Here is a 16,012-nt window from a genome sequence, read left to right as displayed (position 1 = left end):
CCTGAACTGACGCCTCCCAGTCTGCAGACAGGAAAGCTGACCACTTGGAGATTAAAGGCTTTTTAAGGTCTTTTCTGAGACCATGGAGGGAGGCATCATTTTTATGACTGCTTCAGACTTTTAGTGAGGCTGTCTCCCTACTTGCTCAGAAGTGTGGCCCTGTCTGTTGAAAGAACTGAGCCACTGTGACACCTGGGACCTTCCATTCCAAGCATCAAAGCTAAGCCCCTTCCTCTCCTAGGGGACCCTGACTGTTTACCTGGGTAGCTCAAGAGGTGTCAGGAATTGGCTGCCCCTTTCGACCCATTCCCAGACCACCATGTCTCGGGCCTCCTCTTATGGGCTGCTCCTCACCCCCGACAGCAGTGCTCACCAAGATATTAGTCACCTATGTTTCTTGTTAAGAATACACCAACATACATAGAGAATGTTCTCTAAATAATACATTTTCCTGACACTGTTGCTATTCCCTCATAGAACAATGTTTCACTCAAAGTACCTTTTTTCCATTGCCTCTTAAAAAAATTTTTTTTTTTATTTATTGGATAAAGACAGAAAGAAATGAAGCAGAAAGGGAGAAGTAGAGAGGGAGAGACACCTGAAACACTGCTTCATTGTTTGTGAAGCTTGCACACTGTAATATGTGCACTCAGTCAGGTGCACCACAGCACAGCCCCCATTACCTCTTTTTATCCACACTCAGAGGATGTCTGGATTCTTGTTCACAGATGAAGGGACAGAGACACAGAAAGTGCAGTGACTTCTGCAAAGCAGCACATCTGGCCAGCAACAGGACCATCCAGGGCTGTGTGAGCTACTTCTACTGGTTCATGCTCTTGTGTAGATTTGATTCTACTACCAGTTCCCACCCAACAGAAGCACAATTGGTCCTCATGGCATATCCAGAGTATTGTAGAGGAGAGAGAAGCAGACACTTAAAATTTTATTTATTTATTTATTTATTTATTTATTTATTTATTTATTTATTTATTGTTGGAAATAGAAATTGAGAGGGGAGGAGAAAGAGACAGAAACAGAGAGACACATGAAAACCTGTTTTACCACTTGTGAAGTTTCCGCCCTGCAGGTGGGGACAGAGGGCTTGAACCTGGGGTCTTTGCACATGGTAATGTGTGCACTTGACCCCCAGGTACTTTCTTAGGGAAACATGTTCTTAATCTATGTTCCCTGTGATAATGGAAGATGTTATGTATCAAACTCAGCTGAGAGAATTAAATTAGTAAAGCTTGTGCAAGTTAGCCTCTCTTTTCCCTCCACATTGCAGTTACTCACCCTAGTTCAACCCTTGCCCTTTTCTATAGCAGTCTACATCCCATAGTAAGCAAGGAAAAAAACAGAGGCAGCAGGAGTGTGGTATTTGATGTTTTCCTCTGGGTAGAGACATGCAGTGCTCTCTTTGCCTCTTGTGAACTTTCAACATCTTGGTATCAATAACTTCAGTTACTAACTCATGAGCCCAGACAGACCACAACACTTCTCCAACTTGGTGCTGAGTCCACCTAAATTCATTCCATGCCCCAATCCCTGCCCCGTAATACTCAAACATCAAACATGAGGAATGAAAAAGTGCATGTAGGGGAGAGGTGAAGGACTACTTCTCTAGCCATGTCACAGTCACTAAAACAGTCTATAAAAATACTCCAAGACCAATGCTTCTGCATGATACCACCAGATGGGTGTATACCTTAGTAAGAAAAGGATGGTGTCAGGGCAACTTAACCTCTTAACCTTTCTTGCTGGAGGGACAGCCAATCTCAGGGTCTCATTGTGGGCCATGCTGTTCACCCAGTTTCTGTGACACCTACTTTGAGAACCCCTATATGTGTTCTTACCAGTAGGGTCAAACCCAGTTACCACAGATATGAGAGTGATGCTATCTTACATACACAGCTCCCTGGCATAGGGTGAATGGTGATGGAGTAAGATGTTGCTGTATTTTGAGTTAACTCCTTAGTATAACAAAGATCCTTTTTGTTCTTTGAAAATCACATCACTAGGAAACCTGGGAGATGACTCAAGCACACACATGAACACATACACACACACACTTTACCATGTGTGAGGACCTGGGGTCAAGCCCCTGAGAATTACTGCATGATTATACAGGGGGAAGAAGCTTCATGTGCAATGGGAAAAAAAAGTGTTGTGGTCTCTCCTCTCTCTATGTCTCTCTCTGTCTCTCAGCCTCTATCTGGGGAATAAAAAACTCCCTGGGAATGGTAGAATAATATAGGTGTCAAGTCCTAGCAGGGAAAAAAAATCACACCACTAGGATGTCAGCATAGGGGGGAGCATGATATTCTGTCATCATAAGCTTCTCATCTATGGCATATGTTGGTGCTGGGTGTGGGAAGTCTATTTTTATTTTCCCCAATGAGGAAGCTGAAAAGCTGAAATGACGGGTTAGATGTAGAACTGAGATTTCTAATCACCTTCCTGCTGCTCTTGGTAACTTTTTGCACATGGTATCTACTCACGCGGTCATCCACTCTGCTTTGATTCCCTAGTGCATCACAGCCTCGTGGAGTTCTACTTGCTTCAGCCAAGAAACAAAGACACCACTGTAGATGTCACCTTCCTTAGCAGCAATGCCACTTCCTCAGTCAAGATCACCATGTACGTACATGTCCCATGTGGCTCTCCCATCTCCTTAGAAGTGACTTGGTTTTCAATTTTACACACACACATACACACTCCAGCACGCTGCAACCACATGGCTAGGCTAGGCTCACTAGGCTGGGGTTGAGGGTCATGGATGTACCCATTGACACACATGCTGGACAAGTGGAGCAACACTGCTTTATTATTATTATTAGTGATTTAATAAGGATTGACAAGATTGTTGGATAAGAGGGGTACAATTCCATACAATTCCTACCACCAAAGTTCCATATCCCCTTCCCTCTATTGGAAGATTCCCTATACTTTATCCCTCTGGGAGTATGGACCAAAGATCTTTATGGGGAGCAGAAGGTGGAAAGTCTGGTTTCTGTAACTGCTTCTCTCCTGGACATGGGCATTGACAGATTGTTCCATACCCCCAGCCTGTTTCTATCTTTCCCTGGGTAGAGCTCTGGAGAGATTGGGCTCCAGGGCACACTGGTGAGGTTGTCTGCCTAGGGAAGTCAAGTTGGCATCATGGTAGCAACTGTAACTTGATGGCTGAAACAGCACAGGGTTTAAGCACAGTGTGTCCAGATAGTAGCAGAGAGGGCAGGCAGCCGGTGGCAGCAGGGGTCCCAGCAGGTAGTGAGAACATATCAATTAGGTCTCTGATAGGAAGTTGTGCTTAAGAGTCCAGGCAGGGAGCATCGTTGATGTCAGTAGGGAGGAGAGCTTCTGCTTGGCTGATCAGAGCCAGGAAGCACTGCTCCTTGGAGGGAGCTTGGTGGATGGGTGGGGCAGTACTACTTGAGTTACTAGAGCAGAATCCCAGCCACTGAATGCAAAGGAGGGCCAGCAGGATGGCTGGGTTGGTGATGGGGGGGTTCCTGGGACTGGACTAAGCATTTCCTTCCTTTGCTGGGTCACACTTGGGTCTGCAGCTGGAGGATGAGATGAGAAGGCAGATAACCACAGTGTGCCAGGGACAGGAACTCAAAAGCAGTGACACATTATTATTATTATTATTTTAAAGAATTTGACTACTAGTTCCTCATAAACCTGCAGGAGATAACCTCATCAGAGAAGTCAAATCCTACTCAGGGTCCGATGGGGCAAACAGCTCAAGTCAGCTGGTCCAATAAAAGGAATTAAGCATAGGCAACTAGTTATAAACTAGTGTAAAGTCAAAAGGAGGAAGGGGAGGCAAAACAGATACCAGGTATCAGCAAGGACCTCTCCCACCACTCTGGGACTAAACTGACAGGGCCAGCTGTCCTGGCAGAGCAGAGGTGCGTTCACAGAGAAGGCTGCTCCACAGAAGCTGGAAGGAGGAAGGAAACAGTTCCTTCTGGAGTCTTCACTCAGTGCACTCTGCCTCTTTTATGTGCCTTCATTGAGGCAGACCTTGATGGAACCAGCTAACAGAGACATCTGAGAAGTATGATTTGCAGGGAATGGAAGGGACATAAATAAATAAAGGAAACAATCAGTGAGCACACAGATACATGGACAATTGTCAATGATGGTGAGTGCTATGCCCTTGCACTTACTTGGGCAAGTGTAAGGAAATAATGTTAGAGACAAGACTGAAATAAGACTCCAGGAGTGGAAAACAGGGGTTAGACCGTGGTGATGTGCCATCATCTGACTCTCCACTGGGAATTTTGAATAGGTGAGAACCCAGGTCTGATTGGGATTTGGGAATATATCTCAGGTTGCAGGGTTGAACATTACCAGAGAATACAACTTTCTTCTGGGACTACTACAATTCTTCTGAGCTCCCCAACAACCTACCACCAGAAGGGACTCCTGCTTATCAAGGCCACACACAGAGAGCTACAATAATCAGCATAATACAGGCCTTCTGGTTCCCTTGTGAGCTCTGCAAATTATAGCTGTATAATTTTCATTAGATCACCTCAAGGTCATGTTACCCCTATTTCTTTCATTATTTTTTAAAAGAGAGAGAGAGAGAGAGAGAAACTGGCTAGAGTACCAAAGTTCCTTTCAATGCAGTGGGTCCAGGCTCAAACCTGGGTCATGCATATGACAAAGCAGCACACTATTCAAATGAGCTATTTTGCTGACCCTTATGCTATTTGTAGAAGGGTTTTTCATATCCTCTCTAGGATGAAGCAGAAATCAAGGCAATGACACACAATACAACACAACATATTTGTTTGAATCAAATGGACAACTCTGAAACCCAGGGAGGACAAATGCCATGCAGACCAGTGGCGGCAGAATCTCTGAGCATAACTTCAACAGTTCCCTGAGTGACCGGAATGAGAACCCATATTCCTTCTAACATCTCCCCCAAAGCATTTGCATTACTTTTTTGAAGAAGATTATCAGGACATGATTATTTGTGGAATTTAAATTGAATAATAATGATGATGAAGATGAAAGAGCAGAGAGAGAGGTAGCAGGAGGGGAGTTTATGTGTGGTCTTCCTCCTACCTTTTATAGCATTGTGAGCCCCCAAGTTTTCCTTCTTTTTTTTTTAAAAAAAAATTATTTATTTCCTTTTGTTGCCCTAGTTTTATTGTTATAGTTCTTATTGTTGTTGTTACTGATGTCGTTGTTGGATAGGACAGAGAGAAATGGAGAGAGTAGGGGAAGACAGAGAAGGGGAGAGAAAGATAGACACCTGCAGACCTGCTTCACCGCCTGTGAAGCGACTCCCTTGCAGGTGGGGAGCCAGGGGCTCGAACCAGGATCATTACGCCGGTCCTTGCGCTTTGTGCCACATGCTCTTAACCCACTGCGTTACCACCCAACTCCCCCAAGTATTCCTTCTAATTAGAAAATTTACCTTAACCAAGTCCCTAAGTCCTCCACTCACAGTGTGAGTCATGCTCTGCTGGTTTACAAGCTCCTCCATCCAACCAGCTTCTCTAAGGGAACAGGCTTCCTAATGTTTCCTCTGAGGTCTTTTAGGACACTTCTGAAATAATGCTTTTAAATAAACTTCACAAAGATCCTTAAAGATCCTTTTCCACAAAGACTCTTTCTCAAAAGGAAACAACCAACAGCATGACTAACCCTGGGCTAAAAAAGTCCAGAAGAATGACCTTTCATTCCTTTGCAGAGGTCAGAAAGGAAAGAGAAACCAAATTAGTTCCCTTGGACAATCCCTAACATCATCTATGTGAGGAGGGGAGGACAGAGCAGAAACATGAGTCTGTCTCCCTTACAGTGCCCACTATTCCCCAGGCCAGAGAAGATTGGAAAGGGCTGGCAGCCCAGACTAGGGCATAGAAGACAAAGTGTCCCTAGCATGCAACAGGACTATGGCGCCCTGCTGGGCTCTTTTCCAGTTCCCATGGAATGCCCCCAGGGTGAGGTGGGTCTGGCTCTGTCCCAGCAGATAACTTCTGACTTCCTAGACTTGACTTTATTGCAGAGCTGTTTCATCCACACTTAAGTCTTGCCTTTTTCTGGGGTTACACAGCCCTTATTGAAATAACCTATCTAGGTTAGTTGCTCCCCTATATCTTTACCTCAGAGTCCAAAGCATCACCCCAGACTTATAAACTGGTGGGGATTCTGTGGTACAAGTCTAAAAGGGTAGAGTCTGTTTTTACTTGAATCTTGTAGTTGCAATCTATGCCCACCCCCCACCCTCACCCTCACCCCCACAAGCCCCCATCCTGTGGATCTAGCTCAGAGCTAGCACATGAGGCAGCCAGGCTTTAGATCACCCAGTGTGTGACTCCAAAGACACACAGCAGAGGAGAGACAAAGCCTGGTTGTCCACCCTCTAGCTCGTATGACTTCTGGACTTTTTGTTGTTGCTATTTGTGTATTTGTTTTTGCTCATCTGCACATTAATACCTACTCTACAATCAAGTAGTCCTTACAGAAAGTTCTTTGACCCAAATGCCCTTCCAGGTAGTTGAATCTGAAAATGAAAAGCTGGGGGCCAGGTGAGCATGTTACAGTGTGCAAGGACCCCGGTTCAAGCCCCTAGTCCCCACCTGCAGGAGGAAAGCTTTGCAAGTGGTGAAACAGGGCTGCAGGTATCTTCCTCTCTATGTCCCCCTTCCCTCTCAATTTCTGGCTGTCTCTGTCCAATTAATAAATATAATAAAAATATCCTTTTTTGCCTACAGGGTTATCACAGGCTCAGTGCCTGCACTGTGAATCCACTGCTCCTGGAAGCCATTTCCCCCCATTTTGTTGTCCTTGTTGTCGCCCTTGTTATTATTATTATTATTGCTGTTGTTGCTGGATAGGACAAAGAGAAATTGCAAGAGGAGGGGAAAACAGAGAGAGGGAGAGAAAGACACCTGCAGACAACCGGCTTCAGCACTTGTGAAGTGACAACCCACCCCCATCACCTGTGGGGAGTGGGGGCTCGAACTGGGATCCTTAGACTGGTCCTTGAGCTTCACGCTATGTAACCTGATGTGCTACCACCTGGCCCCCTAAAAATGTCTTTGAAAATTAAAAGCTTTTCTAACTGAAAGTCTAAGAATAAGGGGCTTTTTCCAGATGTGAAAACCCAGAAGCTACCATTTTGCTATAGTGTGCACTAACTCACTTTTGAAATCAGCAGATATTTTCTGAATTGTTTATAGTTGTAGATGGATGGGTACACAGTCTGGTGGAGGTGATACAAAAGACTATGGGCTTCATGTTCAAGGAACTTACTCTTTCATGTATGATACTTAAGGAGACTACCAGCAGATTGGAGTCTAGAGAATGCAAAATTCCATGGAGTGACTTGATAACTTCCATTCCCTTTCCCTTGCAGACCTAAACAGCAACTCCAAGGCAAAGGAATCATAGCTCACAGCAACCCTCAGTGTCAGATAAACCAAGTGAAATTCAAGTTGAAGTCTTCCAGGGTTTGGAGAAAAGAATGGACAACCATTGTTGGGAAGTTCTGCACTGCCCCTTTGCCCATCAATGACAAGTAAGCCCCTAGTATCCACCCTACCTACCTACCTACCTACCTCAGAAATACTCACAAGGGCCAATCCTGACCATAAGTGTGATGCTTGTGGAGGTGTAACCTCACAAATTGATTAGTTTGTTCAAAGCAAAGATAACCAAGACCAGGTTTTTCTTGAACTTCCTGCAATGGGTATCTTGGACTGGGATGTTAGAAAATAATAATAACAAGGGGGGCAGGTGGTGGTGCACATGGTTAAGCAAACACATTACAATGTGCAAAGAACCAGGTTCAAGACCCTGGTCCCCACCTGCAGGGGGAAAGCTTCACAAGTGGTGAAGCAGGGCTGCAGGTCTCTCTCTCTCTCTCCCCCCTCGTCTCAATTTCTGGTTGTCTCTATCTGATAAATAAAGATAATTTTAAAAAATTTAAAAAAATAAAAAAGAACAGGTTTTGATTCCTCATCCAAACCTCAATGCAAGAAATTTCATTTAATCTAATACATATATATATATATATATATATTCAGTTTATATGTCTTTTGTTTTTATATAAGATTTCATTAAAACAAAGAGTCTCACTGCACATTTCTTTCTCCTTAGTCTCCATTGTTGATGATGGCAAACTTCTTTTTTTTTCATATTTCCTTCATTTCATTAATATTTATTCATTTATTTCCCACCACTGCCATCACCAAAGATCTGTGTCCTCACCCCCACCCCCCCATAGATAACCACTATAGTTCTCCCATAGTCTTGGAAGTAGGTTGACGTTTTTTGGGGTTTTTTTACATTCAAATGCTCAACTGTCTATATTCCGCATGTGAGTGAAGCCATTCTGTAGTTGTTCTTCTTTTACCTGACATTGTGGAAACTCAAGAGCACATAACTCCTACCCCTCCCTCCCGACCCACTGAGAGTCCATGCTGAGAACATACCCTCTTATTTTTCTTGTCTTGCAGTAACAAGATGGTCTGCTTACCTGAGTCAGTGAAGTTGCAGTCAAGCATGACTGTTTATCATGACCTGAGCATAACCTGTACTTAGTGTAAGTTTGAGCAGGTCACATCTCCCTGGATTTTCGAGGTGGGATGTTCAACTTATTCTAAGCCACTACTACTATGAAGACAAAACTCTTGGTTATGTTACCTATCATTCTGCCACTTTACAGGGCAGAGGTAGCTCACTTTATAGAACTTTATCTCCACTGTCAATTTGAAGAGACTGACATAGAGAGCATTTCAAGTTTCTTATTCATATTTAACTACAATTGTCTTATATCCTTAGGAAATTGTACCTAGGAGTCAGTAGAAGCATGTGTGTGTGTGTGGGAGGGGGGGAATAGCATAATTGTTATGCTAAAAGACTGTCATGCCTGATGCTTGAGGTCTCAGGTTCAAGCCCCCCATTCCACCATAAACCAGAATTGAGCAGCTTTCTGGTTAAAAATAAATAAAATGTGGAAGCATGTACAAATAAAGTATTAAAAACAAAACAAAACCTCTGTGGAGTATTTGAGTCATTTAATTCAGTTTTTTATTTACTTTTCTTCACCACTGAGATTTCACCATGCCATTACTCCAAGCTGATTTTTTTTTTTCAACTAGAAAGAGACAGAGTGGGAGTCGGGCGGTCAGCGCAGCAGGTTAACCGCAAGGACCGGCGTTAAGGATCTTGGTTCAAGCCCCCGGCTCCCCACCTGCAGGGGAGTTGCTTCACAAGCAGTGAATAAGGTCTTCAGGTGTCTATCTTTCTCTTCCCCTCTCTGTCTTCCCCTCCTCTCTCAATTTCTCTCTGTCCTATTCAACAATGACAACATCAATAGCAACAACAACAATAACTACAACAATAAAACAACAAGGGCAACAAAAGGGAATAAATAAACATTAAAAAAAAAAGAAAAGAAAGAGACAGAATGACAGAGGGAAAGACACCAATATATCACTGAAGTTTTCTACAGGATAGTGGGGGCCGGGCGTGAACCTGGGTGGAATGCACGACAAAACAGGTGTGCTATGTAGGTGAGCTGTCTCATTGAAACAATTGAATAAAACTCTGCTTTGTACAAAAACGTAGTTTATGGTCTATGAAACTGGAGAAAACATCACTGAATTCTCTACATTAAAACAGCAAACAAAACAGAATTAAATGAAAAGGAGTGCATGGGTAAGAGAGGGGATGGAAGGTAAGGAGGAAGATGGGCTCCTTCACTGTTCCTAACTGTTGCCTTCTCTGGATATCTGGAAGATTTGGGGTGGTGGGATGGCCAGTGAGATCTTTGGGGGAGAATAGAAGTGGATTTTCTATTTATTTATTTATTATTTATTTATTTATTCATGAGAGAGACAGGAGGAGAGAAAGACCCAGACATCACTCTGGTACATGTGCTGCCGGGGATCCAACTCAGGACCTCATGCTTGAGAGTCCAGTGTGACATAAAAATGTCATAGCCACTCTGCCACCTCCTGGACCACTAACAAGTGGATTTTCTTTGACTCAGCATTTCCTACATGTTGAATTTTATAAATAACCTGTACTAACCACAGCCCAGCAAGAAAAAAACATGTGTTCAAAGTGAGTGATCTAAAGAGAATATAAAAAAAAAATACTAACAAAAGTGTTAGGAGGGGGGAAACCATGAGGCCTAATGCAGTGTCCTGACAGCAGAAGCAGGAGAAACTTCCAAGGTCCTAGATTTAAAGAGGAAGTAGGGCCAGAATCTGGAGCCTGAGCTGGAGGGCTGTGAGACCTTCAGTCAAATGACAAAGTCTGCCTGCTGGCAGCTATTCTGTGGGGAAGTAGCCCTGTGGGGAAACAAATTCTTCCTCCTTGTCTTCCAAGCTCCTCATTTCTCCTGTTAGTGCTCCTCACTGAAGAACTCCATCTGGAAACCAGAAGGCAAGAAACAAATTGAAGTGCCCCCAGGTGTAAAGCAGAGCCCTCAAGGGTAGATGTGGAAACACATATCTTTACTATTTTCTCTGCAACCAGTTGCCTCTGGATTCGTCTATACTTACTGGTTTTCTTTAACTCTTTTCAGAAAACCCTTTCCATGAATATTAAACGATTTCACTTGTAGATGGAACTTAAGAAGCAAGCACAGAAGAGAAACTTGGACTGAGTGTGGTATATTCTACCAAAGCAAAGGACTTTGGGGAAGGAGGGCAAGGGCTGGGGTGGGAAAGCTTTTGAGTTCAGGGGTATGATGGTGAGAAAGGACCTAGGTTGGAGGAGACAACTATCATAGGGAGATGAAAGGTTGTACTTAAATGTCAACAACTATACAGTAAATCATTAGCCCTCCCCACCTCAATAAAGTGGGAAAAAATCCTTTTAGTTATGATCAAGTGTAAAACTCAAGTAGTAATAAGAAAAGCTCCAATATTGTGCAACCATCACCACTATGCATCTCCAGAACTTTTTTATCCTCTCAAACTGAAACTCCATAGTCTCTCCACCTAGTCCCTAGCTACACCATGCTACTCTCTCTCTTCATGAGTTCTATAATCCTAACTATATCATATGGTCATCCAGTGTGTATCTGGCTTATGTGCTAAGCATAATGTTTTCAAGGCTTTTTGCGGTTGGAGCATGTGTCAGAATTTCCTCCCTTTTATGGGTGAGCCATATTCTATTGTATGTTAATGAAACTTATGCTGATAAGAAAATATATCTATACAACCTTCTGACTCCCAACCCAATGTCCAGTTTAGAAGCTACCCTCTGCCATGTTTCTTATCTATGGAGTGCAGAGAAATGAGAGTTGGAGATAAACCAATGTACCAGAAATTTCATTCATTCATTGAGCAAACTTTTATGATATGCCTAAAGTGTGCCAGGCCCTACTATGATGGCAACCCACTTAACAATTTGGTTTTAACTGGTCTGTTGTAAGTTTCATTTAAAAAAATAGTATGTATTAAGATGTCTCATTATAAATGTATTTATATTTACTATTAAACTATACATACTTTATTTACCTAAACATTTATTTATGAACGTCTTTATTTACTTTTGTCATCACTGTGGCTTTACCACTGTGGGAAGACCTTTTCATACACAGAGAGAAAGAGACACAGAGATAGAGAGACCATATCCCCAGAGCTTCTCAAAGCAAGAGCAGGTACCTTCCCAGGTGAGCTAGCTCATGCCCTTCATTTGCTTTTAAGCTATTATTATTATTATTATTATTATTATTATTATTACTGGGGAGCATTTCAAACATGTACAAAATTGGAAAGACTCTCCATGCACTAGTCATCCAGCTTCAATGACTGTCAACTCTGATGGCTGTCTTATCTGTGGCACTAGACTGTTTTTAAAAAAACTTCCTAGTCGAGTTCAATATGTAGTTAGGGTTGAGAATAATTCCTCTGAATAAATAATTACAACAGCATCTCAGCAAACCAAGAAGTAGATGTCAGACACAGCAAAAGCAGAGAGGCAGACCAATAACTCTAACCTCTGAGGAAAGAAGGCTAGATGACTCCATGACTCCTTGCTGGGTCCTAGAGTGTCTCAGGCAACTCTGATGTCTTAGATACTAAAGTACTCAGACAAGGCAAGGGAAACAGCACAGCAGTGTATGCAACAGAATTTCATATCAGAGATACCAGAGGTTCCACATTCAATCCCTGGCACCAACATATATCAGAGCTGAGAAATGCTCTGTTTAAAGAGAAAGAAGAAAAAAGTGGCCAAGCAGAGGAATTTCTCTAACTAGCCCTGAGGAGCCAAAATCTTATGCCCATGCAAATACACAAAGTGAAACTCTTATCAAACACATATACATATATAAATATGCATATGTATAGGTGTACATTGTGCATACATATGCATATATGCACCCATATATGTTTAGTTGTATTAAAGTGGGGTATACTAGGTTAAAGTAAACCCAAGGGTCTTTTAGAAATATGTTTATGATGAAGATGTTAAAGTAATTCAGAGATATGGAAGGGGTTAGTAGTGAAGAGAAATAGAATATAAGTGGTGAATAACTGAGGAATCAGTTTACAAGAAATAAAATTCAGGGAAAAGAGAAGAACCAAAATGGAGAAAGGAAGACTGGTAGAAGCAGTTAATGCTTCCTCTCAGGTTCTTCAGGGAAGAGCAAGAGAGAAGGTCAAGCTCTTCTTGGGTGGGAAGGGCAAGGCATTAGACTAAGCCCCTTGATAGAGCCTGAAGAAACCAGACAGAAATAGCCTCTTTCCTTAAACACCCAAGAGTAAAACAGAAAGTGTTCTGGCTTGAATAATGAGCAGAGGCAAAAAGAAACTGGAAAGTAGAACTAGATGTCTCAAAAATCCCAAGGGTTAATAGGCCCAGATAAAATGTCTGACAACTGAATTTAAGAAAGATCTGACCATTACCAGTGAAATGCTAAGGATGTGGCATCATATGAGGTTCTGGGGCCATGGCAGTTCTTTCTTCTAGCGTTTGCCCTTCTTCCGTAGCCATGGCAGTAAACGGGAGCATACCCAATCCTCCAGAGCTTTGAGAGGGTGTATAGCAAGGGAAATGGGAACTGAGGGCATGGTCCCAAGTATCCTGAAGGGGACAGGTTAATGTGTGTGTGTGTGTAGAGATGGGCGTGGAGTGTAACAGAGAGCTTACACAAGGAATATGCTTACCAGCTCTGTGGGATGAGTGGGAGCTAGAGCTGAAGACTGAGGGGTAGAAGGCAATTCTGCAATTCCAGGCCTTTAATAGTCCCTACTTGGCAACTGGCACTTGGAAACTATGTGCTGTGCAAAAGAGGACTCTCAGGAAGGATGGTGTCAGAGAAGTGAGCCAAAAGTCAAATAAAGCCCCATGATCTCCAGGGAAATTTCTGACTGGGAGTGTCAGTGTCTGAATTCAATGATAATTAGAAGTGAAACCACTGAGAAATTGCTCACACTTCTTAGGTCATTAAGGTTTATGGAAAAGTCTTTAGGAAACCAGGTTGGCAAGAATGTAAAGGGGACCATTAGCTCCCCAGTAAGATCATAAAAGGAAAAAATTTTATTTAAAGGGATATGTATTTTTAAAAAAAAGAATGTAAAGGGGAAAAGACACAGAACCACTAGCATGTATCGATTTCCTTCCCATGCAAATTGTTCCCCCCAAGTTACTGACAGGTTCCTGCTTCCCAGTTTCTTTCACTTTCATGAGTTCTGGTTCTTGGTAATATCATATCACTGATGATTTCTATGGTCTGACCTGTACTCCTGGCTCTTTTTTTCTCTACTCAAGCCCTTCAGAACATGAAGATTTATGGAACCACTACACTCTCTGTTAGATTCTGTGGTATGCATTGAGTAGAAGCTTTTTTAAAAAAAATTTTAATATTTATTTATTTTCCCTTTTTTGTTGCCCTTGTTGTTTTTCATTGTTGTAGTCGTTATTATCGTTGTTGTTGATGTCATCGTTGTTAGATAGGATAGAGAGGGATGGAGAGAGGAGGGGAAGACAGAGGGGGGAGAGAAAGATAGAAACTGCCTGCGAAGCGACTCCTCTGCAGGTGGGGATCCGGGGGCTTGAATTGGGATCCTTATGCTGGTCCTTGCACTTTGCACCACAAGCACTTAACCCGCTGCACTACCACCTGACTCCTGAGTATAAGCTTCTATACACTGCTTCCAGAACACCACTGCCCTGCTCACTTGCCACTGTCTTCTAATAAGAGTCCAGATGCTATGGCTGGTCAGTATTAGCCACCAGTTTTCCTCTCCTGGCATGCCTCAGTAATGACTTAAGGAAATTCCCTTTTACTCCCTTGAAATCTTGTCTAGATAGCTGAGCAATTGATTTAACATTAGGAAAGTTAATAGAAGAATTTGATTATGTCCATGTGGAGCATCCTATAGATGCGAATTCTAAAGCCAATGGAACAAAACAAGGGTGTATACTCTGACCTAAGGAATGGAATGGGGATTTTGGCTTCAAAAAGAGAGAAAGGGGAATTACTTAAAGAGCAGGTCATTCAAATGATAAAGATCAAATGCTCTGCAATTAGATGCTTGCCCTGACATGTAAGTTAGGTTTCTCTAATAGAAAGTTGTTGTTTTTTTCCCGAGAATCCTAATTCTAAGTAAAACCCCAACTCAGTCTTCTATGTAAAAGAATGGTATGAATTTCTCATGAACCTGCAGGGCCTCAGTTAACCTCAACTCAGACTAATTTATATGCAGGTTCACATGTCTGGGGAGGCCTATTCTGAACAGGCTAGGGTGGCCTGTCCTTCAACTTTCCTGTATCTTCCAGCCCTGGGACTTTTGACTCACTTTTTGCCTATGTTTGTTCTGTCTTTTTAAGTTATAAACAAAAGTCAGCTTCTCTATGAACCCCTCCTCTCTCAGAAACAGGAAGTGACATGTTCTATTAATCTTCTGTAGGTCATGTAGTTGTTTCAACCACTCATGTAGTGCTTTCCACAGTGGATTGGCATAGTGCTTGGTATACGCATCTGAGACCCAGCTATTCTGCACACTATATAAGAGCTACAAAAGCCTATTTAAACAAGGGAATGAAGAATCTTCCGGCAAAGAGAACTTTTCAAAGTAATCAGGCCTAGAGACCTTCACTTACTACAGAGGGAAGTGGGTGCTTATAGCTCATTTGGTTCTCTCTCTAGATCTCAAGCTCTTTGAGATTATTTTCTGGTCAGATTTTATAGAATCATAACTGGTTTATATAACAGAGGTATCAAGCATAGAGTTTGACAGAAGTAGATATGTAGTAAGTATTCATGAGATAAAAGCATATACTGTCCTTTCCTTTGAGCAAATTTGACTACTCATCAGAAAAATAATAGCTCAAGGGCATCATGTTAAGAGCACCTAGTACAAAACACAAGGATGTCCCCGCTCAAGGATCCTGGTTGAGCCCCCAGTTTCCCACCCACAGGTGGGTCATTTCACAAGCGATGAAACAGGTCTACAGGTGTCTTTCTCTCCTCTGCTCTGCTTTCCCCTCTCCTCACAACTTCTCTCTGTCCTATCCAATAAAATGAAAAAAAAAAAAAAAAGGCCCCAGGAGCCGTGGATTTGTATTGCTGGCACTGAGCCCCAGTGATAATCCTGGAGTCAAAAAAAAAAAGAAAGAAATCACCCAAACATTTTCTATTCCATATGTGGTACACTGGTTTGGGGTTACTAGAGGATAGCAAATGTCATGTTAAAATTTTTCTGTTGACTGAACAAATACAATGTGTTATACATATATGTGATGCTATATTCAAAGATATGAAGATATGGGGATTGAGCAGGTGACTCAGTAGTAGAGCACAAGCCTTGCCTACATGAAGCACTGGGTTCAAGCACCAGCACATAAATAAAAGGATAAAAGCAAATGGAATGTCATACATAAAGAGCGATGTTTTGATCTTTCTTTCTCTGTCTTTCTCACAAGTAAATAAGTCAGGAGAGAACTGACCCATTAGAGTGCACACTTCACTATGCCTGAGGATTTAAGTTTGATCACCCAGAACCACATAGGAACACAA

At 42.4% G+C, this 16,012-nt stretch overlaps 2 protein-coding genes across 6 annotated transcripts in view; one reads left to right on the top strand and one right to left on the bottom strand.

The window, feature by feature from the left end:
- Positions 1–9,025, top strand: part of PLA1A (phospholipase A1 member A) — a 45,177-nt gene extending 36,152 nt beyond the window's left edge. For all 4 annotated transcript variants that reach the window (XM_016192130.2, XM_016192129.2, XM_060198308.1 and 1 more), the window contains 3 exons: positions 2,529–2,637; positions 7,385–7,546; positions 8,487–9,025. In XM_016192130.2, the coding sequence (XP_016047616.1) occupies positions 2,529–2,637; positions 7,385–7,546; positions 8,487–8,571 (356 nt within the window). In that variant the 3' untranslated portion in view covers positions 8,572–9,025. The remainder of the gene's footprint in view (positions 1–2,528; positions 2,638–7,384; positions 7,547–8,486) is intronic.
- POPDC2 (popeye domain containing 2) overlaps positions 2,807–16,012 on the bottom strand; it is a 45,307-nt gene continuing 32,101 nt past the window's right edge. The window contains exon 4 of one of the 2 annotated variants that reach the window (XM_060198309.1): positions 2,807–3,566. The gene's annotated coding sequence lies outside the window, so the exon portion shown is untranslated. Of the gene's footprint in view, positions 3,567–9,842; positions 10,409–16,012 lie in introns of those variants that run through there. The other variant, XM_060198310.1, reaches the window with a different exon arrangement.

Source organism: Erinaceus europaeus, chromosome 9, assembly GCF_950295315.1.
Source record: "Erinaceus europaeus chromosome 9, mEriEur2.1, whole genome shotgun sequence".
NCBI classification, from domain to species: Eukaryota; Metazoa; Chordata; class Mammalia; order Eulipotyphla; family Erinaceidae; genus Erinaceus; species Erinaceus europaeus.
The sequence above is the reverse complement of the archived record's forward strand: the minus strand, read 5'-3'. Positions and strand labels throughout refer to the sequence as shown.